At 47.4% G+C, this 17,109-nt stretch overlaps 2 protein-coding genes across 8 annotated transcripts in view; one reads left to right on the top strand and one right to left on the bottom strand.

Annotated features, from left to right (window-relative positions):
* Positions 1-96: 96 nt before the first annotated feature.
* Positions 97-15,150, bottom strand: ACP2 (acid phosphatase 2, lysosomal). Its single transcript, XM_073348251.2, has 11 exons — positions 14,935-15,150; positions 14,629-14,724; positions 14,317-14,403; positions 10,862-11,014; positions 10,427-10,525; positions 10,183-10,272; positions 4,805-4,937; positions 4,640-4,728; positions 2,925-3,031; positions 2,464-2,639; positions 97-2,379 (listed from the first exon to the last, which is right to left on the bottom strand). The coding sequence occupies exons 1-11, from the start codon at positions 15,133-15,135 to the stop codon at positions 2,243-2,245; spliced, it is 1,368 nt and encodes a 455-aa protein (XP_073204352.1). The 5' UTR covers positions 15,136-15,150; the 3' UTR covers positions 97-2,242.
* The window catches only part of NR1H3 (nuclear receptor subfamily 1 group H member 3), a 61,917-nt gene continuing 59,198 nt past the window's right edge, over positions 14,391-17,109 (top strand). For 4 of the 7 annotated variants that reach the window (XM_073348255.2, XM_073348261.2, XM_073348258.2 and 1 more), the window contains exon 1: positions 14,971-15,232. The gene's annotated coding sequence lies outside the window, so the exon portion shown is untranslated. Of the gene's footprint in view, positions 14,589-14,970; positions 15,233-17,109 lie in introns of those variants that run through there. The other 3 variants (XM_073348256.2, XM_073348257.2, XM_073348263.2) reach the window with 1 other exon arrangement.

The following is a 17,109-nucleotide window of genomic DNA, read 5'->3' on the forward strand; positions in this document are numbered from 1 at the left end:
TCTGCTTTTTGCAGGGTAGCAGGAGACAAAAATAATATGAAGAGAAGCATAAAACACATGGAAATGACCTTTGCTCTTCCCCTGCTTTGGGTGTGGTTGTGCATATTAGGATTTCTCCCTCTTTTGTTGTTACCTTTCCTGCTCCATTTTTGTCTTGTGAAAAGGTGAATGTTGCAATAGCTCCCATATTAAATGCAGAGCCTAACAGGCCTAGGCCTCTATGAGCCCACATAGCAGAAGGAGTAGCAGGAGCCCAGTCTCAATTTGATTTTAATGAAAAAAAAGGCAAGAGGTAATGAAACAGAATTACAGAAATTCATTCAGTCAAAGTCTAAATCACTATAGAAGCCTTTCCTCCATGTGTGCAAAATCGGCTGCCTTTAAAAATAGCCCCTTACTCTGCTACACAGGCCTCTGTGAAGGCAGTTCCTTGCACCTTTCTCCTCCAGTCCTGTTCTCAGGAGCAGCTGCTTGTTCTTTGTGACTGTTTTGCCCTTCAGGAGAACTAAGTTGTATCTCCAAGTGAGAAACAGGTGAGGCAGTTGCTGAGAGCAGCAGGCTGGTTCTGCTGCATTAGAGTTCCCATGCTGGTAGCAGACTGTAAAATTCCCCATGGTGAAGTGGAGGGAAAGAAAAGGAAGCCTGCTAGTAGCCTCCACTGCTAGGAAGGGAACTGGACCAGAAAAGGAACTAAAACTGGGAAGTGAATGTGCAGCATCACCCTATGAGGAGCCAGAGCCTCTGGTGTCTGCTGCGCTTCACTCTTCACCAGAAACAGTAGTGGAGAAAGTGGAGGGCAGAAGATGATGACTGCTAGCCATTAATTTTCTCAATACCAGCTGTAGACTGCAAGGAGATCCTTGCAACCTCCACGCAGTGGTCCTAAGGAAAGAATCACCTTTAGTAACTCATCTAGAAGATCCAGGTGATTCACCCTGACAGGTGCATAGTGACGCAAGGTCACTTGCATGCCCCGCCCCACCTATTAAGCTGAGTATTTGTTTTTTAAATTACACCAATGTGGGGGATGGGGGAAAAAAACTAGCAAGGTTGGCACTTGTCCCAGTTTTAGAGTAAACAGTTCTGTTACGTGGTCTTTAATTGTAGTGTAAAATTTTCTGCCTGCCATGCACATTTGTTTGGCCCACAGTCAACATCTGCACCAATGGTGTGGTACAGGGCTGTAGCTACAGGCAGCCTGTGGCATTCACAGCTGGGGGAGGTCAAAACAAAAGGCTGTTACTTTAGAGAGAGATCCAAAATTTCATAACCACACCCACTGATTGTAGCTCTGCAAATTAGGATCATGAATGCAATTAAAGCTCAGGGAGCAGGCACAGTGCTTTTTCCTTTGTACAGCATTGCACAACAGCCTAGGTGCATGATACCACTGAAGGATCAGGAATTGTGTATCAGATGGGATAATCCATGTGGCAAAGTCCATTGATACCTGGAACTTCTCCAAATTACCCCTGCGCTGAATCCTGGGTCCAATGGCAGGTTTACAATCCTACCCTAACTTAAGGCCAGTTTTTCCTCTCAGAACAGAATTGAGGGGGAGTAACCAGGTGCCAGCAGCAATTAAGTAGCAGAGACAAGGGACCCCACAACCTCATCTGTAACCAGCCAGTGATCTCCAGAAGCTCCATCTTCTTGGAAAGCAGATGAGGATTCAGCCCCTACCCAGCGGGTGTGAGTTACGGTCTCTGGTCCAGGTCTAGCCTTCACACTGTAATCAGCCCAATGGCCCAAGCCAAAGTGCTCAAAGCAGATTGGGAATCACACTGAAATCAAATCATTCTGACCTTAGTGAACAAGGCCATTACCAACTGAGCAGGTGATGGCAGCTCCTGGGAGACATTCCCAGTTCTCTTTGTTGCTGCTAAAATAAGTGTTTAGAATTACAACCATTAAAAGGGGAAAGATTATTCCTGAAGAGCAGCTGGCTGCACCAGGTGGAAGGGGAGCCCCAGCTTTGTCATGTATTAAAAATAGGCATTCCACACAGTACACTGGATTCAAGGGGGCAATCCACTGCTTTCATGCAGTTAGACCATCCTGCTCCAGATGCCCTGGGATTTCAACCCCAAATGTCATGTCTCATCTAAAGAGCAGCCAGAGGCTGGTCACATCAGAGTCCAGCTTCTGTGAAAAAGAATGTTCAGTTACTGAAGGACAACCCAACCACTCCCAGGAGCAGCACTGCTCCCTCTTGCTCCCTGGGGAGGGGTCAGAGCAATTGTCATGGCTGCTCTTCTCCCTCATTGGAAACATGCCGGTAACCAGGTGGCTGGGACTGTATGCGGAAAACGACGGTCAGGAGGAGGATAATGAGGAGGAAGAGGATGGATCCACAGACAGCCAGAGCCACAATCAGTTCTGCAAGGGAGAAAGTGAGCATACAGTGTGGTAACATTCAATCATCGCTGTCTCTCACTAATGCCCACCCCAGCCAGCACTCACCTGTGTCCTGAACATTGCTTGCTACCTGGCATTCGCGCGCCCAGTCCTGGGGAATGATGGGGTCAGTGAGCCGCAGGAAATCTGGCAAGGGGCAGCGCTGGGCACAGCCAGGCAGCGTCAGTGGAAAAGGCTCCCTCCCACTCTCGTTGTGGAAAAACATCTCCACAGAAAAGTTACTGGGGACAAAACAAAGACACAAATTACATATTCCTTGAAATTACATATTCCTTCTGCCTAGGACCATCACCCTCTTCAGCCATCCTGTAGCTATCTCTTCCTATCACCCACTTAGCATGCAGCTCTGGGAGCTAGCCCTTTCCCATTGTCTGTATTAAGATCTTCCTTCTGTTGTTTTCCCCTTGGGAGCAAGGGCAAGAGGCTCTGCCCTGAGGCTGGAGTTCTGCCGACATGTTTAACCCATGAGGCAAAGCCACAGCAGATGCCCTTACTGTAGCCCTCACCTGTCATCATCTTGGTACAGCTCAAATATGTGACATGAGGCATATGGTGCTTGTCTCCCATTGTAGACATTCAGAGCCATCTGCAGTGCCACAAGTGTTGTGTCATGCTAAGGAAGAGGGAGAGAATGTGAATCACTCTTCAGGAGGAGGACAGAATGCTTGGGACCACATCCACGAAAGGAGAGCTCAGCAGGGAACCAAGGACTGTGCTGGGCAAGAGACAGCTAATTGAAGAAACCCAGGACCATGCCAGAGAAGGGAAAATAGATTATGGGAATTCACTAGAGCAGGGGTTCTCAAACTTTAGCAACCCGAGGACCCCCATTTTGATTTAAAAATTTTTGGGAACCCCCCAAGCCTCCTTGCACCACCCCTTCCCTGGGGCCATGCCCCTGCCCCACCACTGCTCACTCCATCCCCCCCCCCCCCCATCGCTCACTCTCCCCAACCCTCACTCACTTTCACCAGGCTGGGACAGGATGGGGTGCGGGCTCTGGTTCCGGGCTAGGACAGGCGGTTGAGGTGTGGGAAGGGTTGCGAGGTGTGAACTCTAGCAGGGGGTTTAGGTGCAGGAGTGGGTGTGGGCTCTGGGCTGAGGCAGAGGGCCGTGCTTACCTCGGGCAACTCCCGAAAGCAACCAGAACATCCCTCTGGCTGCGGCTCCTAGGCAGAGGGGCTAAGGGATCTCCGCACGTTGCCCCTGCCCACAGATACCACCCCCACAGCTCCCATTGGCTGCAGTTCCCAGCCAATGGGAGCTGTGGAGTCTGCACTTGGCGTGGGGGAAGCGTGTGGAGACCCCCTAGTACCCACCCCAGGGGCTGCAGGGACATGCCTGGGGCTCCCAGAAGTGACGGGGGGAGCCAGGACAGGTAAGCCTGTTCCCCAGTGTGCTGGAGGCATGCCTGGGAAGAATGGGGAGGAGTTTTTCCACAGGGCTTGCAGACCCCTATTTGAGAAACACTGCACTAGAGGAACAGAGAAAACAGAGCAGGGGCCCTGGTAAGGTAACTTGTGACTGTGCGGAGGGAGTGGGGGAGAGAGAGAGCGCGGGGGGAGCTCTGTCAGTCTAGGGGTCAAGTCCCTGAAGGTACATCTACATTACAATAGAACACCCATAGCTGGCCTACATCAGCTGACTTGGGCTCATGGGGCTATAAAATTATAGCGTAGACATCTGGGCTTGGGCTGGAGCCGGGGCTCTGAGAACCTAGATGTCTGCAATTTCATAGCTCCACAGCCCAAGCCCTGCAAGCCTGCGTCAGCTGACCCAGGCCAGTCATGGGTGTTTTTTTGCAGTGTAGAGACACCCCAAGGGATCCCATTCTACGGCAGTTCTGGGAGTGATGCTGGACAGTCTAACTCAGCAGGTTGCTAGAGAGGGATATGATTGTCTGCATCTATCATTCTATCATCTATCACTGGCTGAAACACCACATCAGGGTAGCACAACCCATCTATCAGAAGAGGCAGTGACCCCGAGTCTGTCCTCCTGCTCTTGCTGAGTCAGCCACATGCTGGATTTTTAGACTGGGAATTCACTTCTTTGGATGCAGAAGGGATGATGCCAGGTGCTGTAGAGAATATGCTGCAATGGGTAGAGACATATTCTGGATATAGAGACTGCACTGGAGGATGGAAGGATGGCAGAGCCCCCACCAGGGCCCAAACCCCATGGCAGGTGGTGGGATGGCAGCTCCCAGATGCAGACTTACTGCTGAGTAGGCGAGTAATTTCAGATGCTGGGGTGCAGACGCATTTGCTGCTGAGGTCATGTTTTTCCTTATCTGAGCCAGCAGGACCCCTGCGGAAAGAGAATAGCTGGGCAGATCCCAAAGGACAGAATCTCTTACCTGAGATGCCATCCCTTCCCCACTCACCACCCTGCAGACGAGCTTTCTCCATCTGCTGGTGGATCCCAAACAGGAATTCAAAGCCAAAGTCTTTTAGTTGCTTCAACTGAGTCATGACATCCGGGGTCACCCATGGCGGCAGTAGCAGCCTATGTGTTTGCTGAAAAGAAAAAAGGAGAACTCATTCAAAGGGAGACAGTGTGGGCAGAGGGTAGGTCACAGGGCTCAGAGTCAGGAGACCTGGGATCTAGTCCAGATTCTGCCATGGGCTCACTGTGTTACCATGGATGACTCCCTTCCTCATCTGGGCTCAGTCTCCTCTCTCACCCCCATCTGCAGAACTACATTTGTAAGACATTCTGCCATTTCAACATAAGAAGCATGAAGAATAGTAAGAATAAAAACTAGGAACTACATTTCTCTGAAAACACAGCCAGAGTGTGATGTTAGCTCAAATTGCAGAGACAATAATCCTGGGGCATCCGCTTTGTGTGAAGATGATTCTGCCGCACTGAGACCACACAGCCAGAAATCAAAACATAAGACAAAAGAGCAGGAAGAAGACTCAGACAAAGCTATTGCTATAGGCAGAGCACATCTATACAGGAGAAGTCATCATAAGCACAGGCACTTGTGCACTGAGGAAGAGAGCAGAAGACTAGCACTCTGTAATTGTCTTATTGAGATGCAGCTCAGATGGAAACCTCAATAACCATGCTCTGAACAAGGGGAGTCAGGAAAGGAGTCTGCTTTGCAGACAGCCAGTGTACTCAGAGGAATGGCTGAATTACAGTGAAAGCAGCGATAATCTCAGAAAGGTCGCAACTTTTGGGGCACAGAATCATAGAATATTAGGGTTGGAAGAGACCTCAGGAGGTCATCTAGTCCAACCCCCTGCTCAAAGCAGGGCCAACACCAACTAAATCACTCCAGCCAAGGCTTTGTCAAGCTAGGCCTTAAAAACCTCTAAGGATGGAGATTCCACCACCTCCCTAGGTAACCCATTCCAGTGCTTCACACCCTCCCAGTGAAATAGTGTTTCCTAATATCCAACCTAGCCCTCCCCCACTGCAACTTGAGACAATTGCTCCTTGTTCTGTCATCTGCCACCACTGAGAACAGCCTAGCTCCATCCTCTTTGGAACCCCTCTTCAGGTAGTTGAAGGCTGCTATCAAATCCCCCCTCATTCTTCTCTTCTGCAGACTAAATAACCCTAGTTCCCTCAGCCTCTCCTCATAAGTCATGTGCCCCAGCCCCCTAATCATTTTCGTTGCCCTCCGCTGGACTCTCTCCAATTTGTCCACATCCGTTCTGTAGTGGGGGGGGGGACCAAAACTGGACGCAATACTGCAGGTGTGGCCTCACCAGTGCTGAATAGAGGGGAATAATCACTTCCCTCGATCTGCTGGTAGTGCTCCTACTAATGCAGCCCAATATGCTGTTCGCCTTTATGGCAACAAGGGCACACTGCTGACTCATATCCAGCTTCTCGTCCACTCCTTTTCTGCAGAACTGCTGCTTAGCCAGTCGGTCCCCAGCCTGTAGCAGTGCATGGACTCTGCACTTGTCCTTGTTGAACCTCATCAGATTTCTTTTGGCCCAATCTTTCAGGCCATGTCCCATCAGACTCCATGGGAGACTAGGACAAGCACCCTCTGGGCCATTCTACAAGATTCAGATCAGGCACCTGTCAGTAACCTGGGTAGTTTGTTTTGCATTCATTTACCAAGAGCACAACTAGGAAGTTCTGGTTTTGCTTGGAGTTATTTGTTGGTTTGAGCTGGTGGAGTAAATCTACTGCCTCAGCAGTGGAAATGCCAGTTTCACTCAGCAAGGTCTATTCCCCAGAGCATTATTTGTAGGAGTGTGAGCACCACCACTTCTCTGAGTAAGCAGAACTTCCTTTCCTGGGGTACAGCGCTGTCCTGTGTGCCATGGGGATAAAGTTCTCCCTTCTCAGAGCCTGCCCACTCACCTTCTACTAACCCAGGGTTCTCAAACACGTGGCCCACGGGGTTATTTCCTGCGGCCCACCAAGCTCCCTGCGCCCTGCTGCCCCGGAGTTATTTCCTGTAGGCCACCAAGCTCCCCTCCCCCCAGCACGCCGTGTCCCCACTCCTCTGCCTACCTCCAGGTGCTTCCCGCTGCCAAACAGCTATTTGGCAGCGCTTAGCGCTTTCCAGGAGGGAGGGGGGAGGAGCGGGGAGCTGTGTGCTCAGGGGAGGAGGCGGAGAAGAGGCAGGGCAGGGGCGGGGATTTGGGGAAGGGGTGGGAAGAGGCGGGGTAGCGGAGGTGTCAGTGATGCGGCCCTTGGGCCAATGTACTAGTCGTCATGTAGCCCTCCTGGTGATTCGAATTTGAGATCCCTGTGCTAACCAATGAGCTGTTCTTTGAGTTCTCAGCCCTGTAAGTCTGTGAGAAGTCTAAGCAGACAGTTAATGAACAGGGCCTTGGACCCTGCTACACAAGGACTTTGAGCAGGACCAAGAGGGGGAATGGGAAAGGGACTCCCTGATCTTTCTTCCAAGGGAGTTTCTATTTCACTAGCAGGATCTGCTTAAATCAAGATTCCTACAAGGAAAGATAGTGGATTCTGTGATGCTAAGAAAGTATTTGGAAATCAGGCAGTGCTTGTTCCTCCCACTACCAGCGTCTACAGGGCTTTTCAGATGCCATGCCCAAAGGAAAAACAGGATGGCATAAGCCAAAGAAATGCAACAAACTTTCTAGAAGGAATCTCTGCAAACATATTTGAGTCTGGGAGGGGCAGACCCTTCTAGTTAATGAACAAGGGTGAAATTCAGCCCAGTCACAAAATCAATTACTGTGCTGGCAAGGGAAGGTTTAGAATGACATTTTTGGTAATTACAGTATTTGGACCCCCAGGGATTTTGAAGTCTAAGGGCTTCTCTACACATGGAGTTATTCAAGAATCGTTATTCTGGAATAGCTATTTCTGAATAAATCTATGTGCTGGCATTCTCATTCTGGAGTAAGAGTACCTTTTTCTAAATAAACTTAATCCACTTTCTGGATTAAAGGTGTCTACACAAGGAGTTATTCTGGAATAGCTATTCCACTTTAAATTCATACCTCACCTTATTCTGGAATAATTTTCCTGTGTAGACAAACCCTTAGGAAGGTTTTAACTTTAACGAGCAGTATTCAAGCACTGATTCTACTTACATTATGGTGGTGTCAATCATGGCTCCATACTTAACAGAGCTGAGTTTTGCTCTCAAAGCAGAGACTAGACAACTTTGTATGTGTGAAAAATAGAGGATATCCTCCCCAAAATTAGAGCTCCCAGGCCTTGTCTACACAAACTTGCACTGGATGAATACTCAGGTATTTGGTTAAACCAGGACAAGTCTGTGTGTAAACGAGGCCATACTCTAGTTCTAAATGGATTTTCTGAACATTTGAAAGTAATCTATTAGTTTACGGTTTAAAAGTAATTTAAAAAATGAGTCCTAAGAAATGTAATTCTATGTCAGACCGTTTTTGTCCCCAATGATCTCAGTTCAGGCATCGTCCATCTACACAAAAATTGGCAAAGATCTGAATTTGGAATAAAATCATAGAATATCAGGGTTGAAAGGGACATCAGGAGGTCATCTAGTCCAACCTCCTGCTCAAAGCAGGACCAATCCCCAATTTTTGCCCCAGATCCCAAATGGCCCCCTCAAGGATTGAACTCATAACCCTGGGTTTAGCAGGCCAATGTTCAAACCACTAGAGCTATCCCTCCCCCCCCATAGACCTAGTGCAAGGAGTAGGTTTGGAAAAGAAATGTTTAGAATTAATAATCACTTTTCCTGTTATTCTTCAAAACTGGAAGTTTCACTTTCAGAAGAGGCTGGAGAATGTTCTTCAGCGAAACAAAGAATTGCCCTCTTTCAAAATGGCTGCCATCTCCCATTTGGTTCAATGGGACTCAGACCACAGAGTGCCCTTAGCAAATATGGCCAAGAAAATAACTGCCCTGTAGTGATATTATGAAGAAAAAAAAATTCTGTCTTAAAAATCAGTTTAATCTCATTTGGGATTTAAAAAAAGGCATGAATTGTAATTGTATTGTTACTGCAAGGTGTCACTACAGTGCAGAGTTAAGGTTATGGAGTGTTCTAACTGTTTGGATTTCATTTTACCTCAATTCTAAATTTCTTGGGTTTGTAATGCTTGTCTTGGGATAATTACAACACGACTATAATGTTTACCACAGTTCCCTCTAAGGTGCAGGCCTGTGTGGCTGCACACAAGGGAATGAAGGACCGTGCACCTAATTAGTGGAGCTGCGCAGACGTGGCTCCACTAATTAGGTGCCTCCTGGACTCTCGAGAGAGGATGTGGAAGGTGAGGTGGGCAGGGGTCAGGTGGGGGTGGGGAAACAAAGTTTGGGGTATCCCAGGACTCCCAGCCCCAGCTGGGCTGTGTGCAGCAGCCGGGGAGAGACGTGACTTTCCCCAGCAGCCGCCTCTCTGCAGCCCTAGCAGTGCATCTTGTTAATTATCCCTTGTTTTAATATTCTTTCTTCCATATCTATGAACTTTTAAAAAACATATCTACGTTTTTTGTTTGTACTGGTGGTGCATATCTGCACATTATCTCGATATTGGTACACATACCAAAATTCAATCCGCACATGGATGGAAAAAATTAGAGGGAACATTGATGTTTACTCTATATTACTGATATGTGCTTTCAGCCTTAACTCCATTTTAATGTAGTTTTTGTTTGGGAATTACTAAAATGACACCACTTTGCTCTTCTTTAGGGCCTTCCTGTGTCAGAGGAGCTCAATACATTTTACAAACAATAAGGAATAAAACCTAACAGTTCTCTAGATTGTAGGAATGTATTATTCCCTTTTATAGATAGGGAAACTGAGGCACCAAGCAGGAAAGTGACTGGCTCAAATTAACTGTGAGCTAGGGGAGCGTCAGTAATAGTATCCTGGAGTCTTGACTCGCTCTTCCTTCCTCAAATAACTAGATTAACATTCCCTCCATCTTGAAAAAAATCTCACTCCGGATTTAACTAATTAAAACCAAAGAATAGTAAAGATTTTGGGACAACCATCCCTTTCTCAGGAGATAGAATGCCACAGGAGAATTAAGTTTCAGTTCTAGCATGACATCTGAAACATGCAGCTAGAGGATCTATGGTGCTAGAGGGGATAGATTTCCTAAATTGTGCCTCTGGAGTGGGGGAAGAGTTGTTATTCCGAAATCTGAAGATTAGGGCTAACTATGTGGAGGGAGAAGTGGAAGGTTGCTGTACAACAGGCAAGTCCATTTCTCACCAATGCAATTGTCTCCAGTCTAGTGAATCCCTAATTCCACTCTGCTGAGCCAAAGACCCAGGTTCCTGCTGTTGTGTGGGGATTCCCAGACTAACTTACCTCACAAAAAAGTGTGTCGTAGATGCTCCAGACAGACTCCAGGGACACATCCTGGATCCCTGTCTGATTTGCCACCATCTCCAGGAACCCCTGCAGGCGACAAGGCAGAGACTCAAACCTTCTGCTCTTCCACCACACAACTCTGCAAAGCAGAGATCTTTCACCCCTCCCTGACACCTAGAATCATATAAAGGTATCTTCTTCCTGCTCAGGGAGACCTTTTCTCACACAAACTCTCACTTACCAAATTCTGTCTGGTTTTATTTATGTACTCTGCTGATTGCCGGGTTTCATTCTGTAGCTGCTCATACCGCGGGCAAGGGGATAATGGAAACTTCAGCAGCTGGGCAGAGACAAAAGGAGACGCTGGGTCAGGGAAGATCCTGACAAGCAGCAGCGACTGTACTGCCTCCCCACCACAGCCACCTCCCAGTCTTGATGAAACAGGGTCTAAATAGCTCCCTCTGAGGAAGGGTCTCCCTTCCGGTGAGACTCTGCATCTAACAACTAAATCAACAAGGGACATGAGGAGAATTGTGGGTCTAGAAGCAGGGGGATCCCCTGCAAGGCCAGGCTAAGGAGCGATAATGGGTAAGCTCAGGACTGGAGTGGGAGGCTCTTGGCGATAAGGTGAACACCATGCCTGAGCTGCCAATATTTATCCTTGAGAATGACTCACCTTCTCCCCAGAGTCAGGCACAGAGTGTACAGGGATTGGCTGCCAGGAAACATTGGGGTTGAACACCTGTTGTCCTTGTGGGGGATACAGTCCTGCCAGATTGGCCTCTGCACTCATCAGTGTCCGGTCGTAATCTGTGCTGCGAATGAAAATCTGCCAGGGGCACAGAGAGCCTGTTCTGTGAATATCACTATTGTACACAGGAGTGGGGATACCTGGACTCTGACCAAGGGACTCAGAATACAGGCACCACAAAGACAAAAAGTTTTAGGCATGGCAGAGAGTACATGGAGTGTGCTGAGGCCATTACAGCTTAAGCAGTTCACAAACCATGATGGGGAAAGAGGAAGTGCATATAAAAGGGCAGGCTATTAAGGCATATGGGGCACTATGGAATACATCATGGAGATGGGAGATAGAATACAAGTGAAGGAGTAGCTCAGGCAGAATAATATAAGTAGCAAGTAGGTAGGAGACAAGGCCAGAGATATAGATGGGGGTAGGTAAAAAGAGAAAATATAGTGTAGTTATATCACAGGAATGAAGGTAGGACTCCTTGGTTCAGTCCTCAGATCTGCCATTGACTTGCTATGCAACCTGTGACAAGAATCTGCCCCTCTCTGGCCTGTTTTTTCATCTGCGAAATGATGACAATAGTGACATGGCTAGTGGATGTGGCAGAGGTTTCATTTATTAATGTCTATGAAGCACTTTTTGGTCCTCGGAGGGAAGGGGGCAGAAGATCATTATCATCGGCAGGAGGAAAACTTGACAATACAGAAGAAGAGCAAGAGCAATTGCAGAGATTCAAGGAGGGTCAAAGTAGTGAAAGTTTGATACCTTGACATTTGTGTACTGAGGCAACTGGAGGGGGGAGAGAGGTATGTGGGGCAGGCTTCAGTGATAGGTGGAGTAGATGAGATGAATGGTTATGAATGAAGGGATAAATATCCGGGCAGTCAGGACATCAGAGAAGAAGCAGATAAAATAAGAGTCTTGTGAATGGTGATATAGTTTTGCTTTATAGAGCATCTTGCATACAAACGATATCCTCAAAACTTATTCTTGGAAAACACAAGATTTACTCACTGCCTTTACTCTGAATATTTCCACCCATCTGACATGAGGCATGGGTAGAGAGAGACCTTTCCCCATTAGCTAGGATGAAAGAACTCCAAGGTATGCTCTAAAGAAACACCTAAGCAGTACCTTAACATGGGATAAAGAAAGAGCAATCTACAGCACTGTCTCAGGTTGCTTATCTTTGGGCATATGCTCATGTCCCAGCACCCTTTTATAAGACTCTAGCCTGTGGCTGAATCAAGTGATGACCAACAGTCACACAACAGCAACCCGGAGCTGATGCTTCCTATAAGAGGGAGCTTGATCAGAGGATACCAGGATCAGGAAGTAGGAGGGTGCTCTTGGCATTAGCCAGGTGGCAGACAGCTGCAGGAAAAAAGAGAAGCAGCAGCCTCAGCTGGGAAAAGCTTTGAGAGAGAGAGAAATGTGGGAAGGAACCTCAAAGCTTGCAAGGAGAGCTGGAAGATTTGTATTTGAGTTGACACTGAACTGTTAACTATTGTTAATAAGCTAGACCAGAAGAAGGGAGTGTTACTTGAACCACATGATTCTGCATTTACTGGAGAGCCCCAAAAGGGGAAATGAGGCAGCAGATACTTGACCAGAAGAAGTCAGATGGCAATCCACTACCACATTAATATTAAAAGGCCTGACACAGCTGTGGGTCTGTATCAGCAATAGGACACAGGAGTCCTAAGATAATACTCCCTCCATCTTGAAACTCTTCTTCCTGCTCCATCTGACTCAAATCTGTCAGAAGAACAACAATAAGTATTTTGGGGGACTTCCCACACCCCTCCTTTAGAAACCCCAAATGTCACCTCTATGTATAGTATATGCTTCCTGAAAGCCTCCATACTTTGAACAAGTGAACTTCCCAAATGGCTAATCAGAACCACCCAGTTTTCAAAAACTAGGGCAAAGACTTCTGTAGCACCATCAAACTTGCAAAGAAAACAGAATCAGCTACTTTGGGACAAGACCCTTAATGCTTTATTGACAGAAATAAAAGAATAGTTTGGGTAGAGATTATGGTGTGTATGTGTAAACTTATTAGATGGTGCCTGGAGCTGGTCACTGGCCTTGCCTGGGACTGGGCAAGGCAAACACAGGCTGCATCCCTGTCCTATGGAGAGGATCAGCTACCAGCTAAAACTGTTACTTTAATTTCCATAGGCTCAAGTCTTTCATTCCTTGATACAGGGGCAGTGGTACCCAGTGCTATATTCCAACTAAGATTCATGGACCAATTTCAGAGTAGGTGTCTAACTTTCAGATAATGATGTTGCTTCTGCTTATCCCTGGGTTGAATTTGTCCTGGTATCTCATGGGGAGAATTTATGCATACTAATAGTAGCTTTTTCTTCAATCCTACTAGCCCTTTAAGACTGGGATATCTACCACAAAGTATAAAGGGCTGAGAGTAGGGCAGGTGTCTCTGCCACAGTGCAGGAAACAATGATGGAAGAGAACCAGAAAGCAGACATAGTCTTACTCAACTAGGTTGCAACAGGATGCTTCCCAAGGAAACTAGATCTTTAGTTGCTTCCTAAAGACCTTTACTTTGACTGACAATTTCTGAGGGGTGTTGGTATGTTTGAAGACCCAAGCAAAATCTGCTAAGGATGACAGATGCACCATCTTCGTAACCCAAGGTTCTAGAAAATCGTGCATGAATATTTGTTCTCCAACACTCTGCTCTACTGCAAAAGCATGGTAGTGTTAGAGTGGGGAACCAAAAAGCAGTAAGGCTGCTGGACAGAGGAACTGCATTTATTTATTTATTTGGCTGAGTTAATTTCCTTTGGAGCCTGAGTTCCACTGCTTGTTGATCAGACAAGACAACTTGCCGAGGCCTCCTGATTCAACTTCTCAAAAGAAGGGCATGAAAGAGATACACCCGGCTGCAGCTCACTCTCTGTGATGTCTTCCCAAGAGAGGGAGGGAATCAGATAAATTCCAGCTGATGTCACGGGTGCTTTTGTAGGTCTCTTTATTACCCTTTCTACTTCCCTTTGTTTAGGTGGCAGTGGCTTCAGGCCTCCTCTTGCATAGTATCTTGTCACCCCCAGATGTAACCATCATTCCTTCTTGCCCTCCCTACACTCTTACAGGACTGCACTCCTTTGGTATTCACAGTAACCCAGGTGATTTCAGAGACAGTTTCTACAGAAGATGCTATTTAATATAGTCATATTGTATCCTACTATGTGAAGGCACAGCATCATGAACATGACAAAGGGAAACAATAAGGGGCCTTGAAGACAGTGCAGGTACCCTGAGCACCAGGCTGCACCTTACAGGAAGATAAAGTGACCCCAGGAGAGGGACAGGGGGTGATGACCAATGGTAGTGGGGTAGGTTGCACTGACCTCCTGCCTATTGTATGAGGCGTTCAGGAATCCATGGTAACGCTTCCGGAGTGACTGGCCCAGATCCCATTGTTGCAGCATCCCAACCTGCACGCATCAAAAACAGGATTTGCCGCTATCCTGGGCCAATCCCAGCAAAGACCTCCGATGTCAAAGGCCACATAAAATGGCTTCCAAAGGGGAAAGGGTGGGTTCCCTGGCACTTCCCACCCACTATTAGGAAACGGCAGAAATCCCCTTCCTTGCGGGAGAGAAAGCAGACACCTTCTGAGGTACAACTCCAAATGTAATACTGTTCCCCGGGGTACCCACCTGGGTGAGCTGCCCAAATCCCTGGGGCCACGCGCTCTCCTGATGGGGGTCCCGAGGATAGGCCCTCACTGGGGAGCGGTCCCCGTGGCGGTACAGCTGAAAGAGGAAACACCTTCGCATTGCCTAGCGCCCCAAATCCGCTGCCCCCGGCCGCCCCCCTCTGCCCAGCGGCGCCCCCCGCCCCACCCCGTCTCCCCCATCGCCGCGCCCCCCGGCCTCCCCACCTCGGCCCAGCGGCCCCGCCCGGGGCGCGGTCTGGCTCTGCGGTCCCAATCTGGGCCGCGCTCCCCGGCTGTCGCCCCTCACCAGGGTAACGAAACGCAGGCTCCGGGCTTGAGCCAGGGGCGGTGCCAGCGCGAGGCTGATGCCCAGCAGCAGCGCGAGAGGAGCCGCCATCGCTCTCCCCACCCTATCACTGACACTGCTGCTGAGCCTGGCCTGAGCCCGGTCCGGCCCGACACCCGGAACCCCGGCGTTGCCGGCCGCAGGAGCCGCCCCGGTGCACATTCCGCCACACACAGGAAAGAGGGATCCGCCATCTTGGTAGAGGCGGAAGCACTATAGAAATGGGACAGTAAAGGGAAAAAGGAACAGCACACCGGAAGTGAGTTGGAGAAGCGCCATGGGATGGGGGAGGGTGTTTTTGTCTGTTGGTCAGGGCAGGGGCTGTCGCCCATTCCAGGCCGCCACTGTCTTCCTCTTGGTCGTTAGGTTGTGTGCATGCACCACGGAGCCAATGTCCATTGGGACTGGCATGGACGGGGTTGGCGTGTGATTAACTGACTTGGTGCACATGCCAGGGCCAAGGTCTTGTCCCCACCTCTCTAGAAGCTCACTGAGCTAGAGAATAGGTCTAAAAAGCGTGCCAGGCTTCCAGCATGCATGTGCTGTGCATTGGATCCTAGACCAGCCTGATAGTTCTGATGGCTACCCCAGTCCAGTGGACAAAATGCAGCTACTACTGGCTGAACTCCAGCCAAATAAACTACAGTCCGTTGAGCCTAGAGAGCTAGCATCCCACATGCTCAAATAAATTGGTTAGTCTCTAAGGTGCCACAAGTACTCCTTTTCTTCTAGCTCCAAGAGTGGAAGCAGGAATTTAAGGCGTGTATCGGACTGACTCTAGTAACATGGAATTTGTAGTGATGTCTATGGTGAAGGTTGCCTGACAATCCCCTATTCCATTCTTTGTGCATAGCTTGTTGAAGCATTCGTCAATTTGGCTTAAAATTCCCAGGGATGGTCTCTGTTTGAAAATTTGAGCAAAAAATGATTCAGTTGTTTTTGAGAACAAGAGAGTATGTGTGCATGTGAGAAAATATATATTTCCCATTATTTAAAAAAATTGACTTTTTAACAAGTATCTGAGGGTAGCTGTGTTAGTCTGTATCCACAAAAACAATGAGGAGTCCGATGACACCTTAAAGACTAACAGATTTATTTACCATCAATTTGGCTTGAATAGGGACTGGGAGTGGCTGGCTCACTACAAAAGCAATTTTCCTTCTCTTGGTATTGACACCTCCTCATCAATTATTGGGAGTGGACTACATCCACCCTGACTAAATTGGCCTTCAACATTGGTTCTCCACTTGTCATGTAACTCCCTTCTCTTCATGTGCCAGTATATATTTATTTCTGTATCTGTAATTTTCATTCCATGCATCTGAAGAAGTGGGTTTTTTACCCACGAAAGCTTATGCCCAAATAAATCTGTTAGTCTTTAAGATGCCACCGGACTCCTTGTTGTTTTTGTAACTTTTTAACAGTTCTTTAATAAGTTAAAATTTGACACGGCAGAACCCTCACAGTGGAGCAACCAGTGTCAGAAAACTGATTTAGATTTACTGTACTGAGCATGTGTAGTAAACTTTTTTTTTGTTTTTTTGCTGAGCTCGTACAGATTTCCTAGAAACCTAGAAAATTCTAAATCTTACTAAAGGTGACTCAAAAAAAATTGGGATTGTGCGCTTTGTTATTATTTATAAAGAAGGACTGGATTAAAAAAAGTTGCTTTGTTTTAACATTAAAATGTCTGTTCTCGTGTAGCTTGGAATACTTTACTGGCTAGAGAACTTGTAAAATTATGGCATTGCAACAGCCAAAAGAGTGAAAGCTGAGTAACTGAAAGATGAAGGGATTTATAATCACATGTTTACAAATGTTGTTGATAATAACCATTTCAATTACTAAGAAAAAATTTGAAGACAGAATGTTATACAAGAGTCAGAATCTCAGCCTCTTCAATTAAGCTGTTAGACTTCTCAATAAACATGCGCTGAGACCTGACTGAAAACATGGATAATAAAGAAGCTTCAGTTCCCCCAGATATGGGGTTACAGAAGAATTCTGAAAATACCCTGGGTTAAATGCTAAAACCAATGAAAAAGTATTAGAACTCAACAATTGCTAGTTAGAGATCTTATGAAAAGATAGATTTGATTTGCACAGCACATTTTAAGAAGCTCAGTGGGTGATATG

This window comes from Lepidochelys kempii, chromosome 6 (assembly GCF_965140285.1).
Source record: "Lepidochelys kempii isolate rLepKem1 chromosome 6, rLepKem1.hap1, whole genome shotgun sequence".
In the NCBI taxonomy this organism is placed as follows: Eukaryota; Metazoa; Chordata; order Testudines; family Cheloniidae; genus Lepidochelys; species Lepidochelys kempii.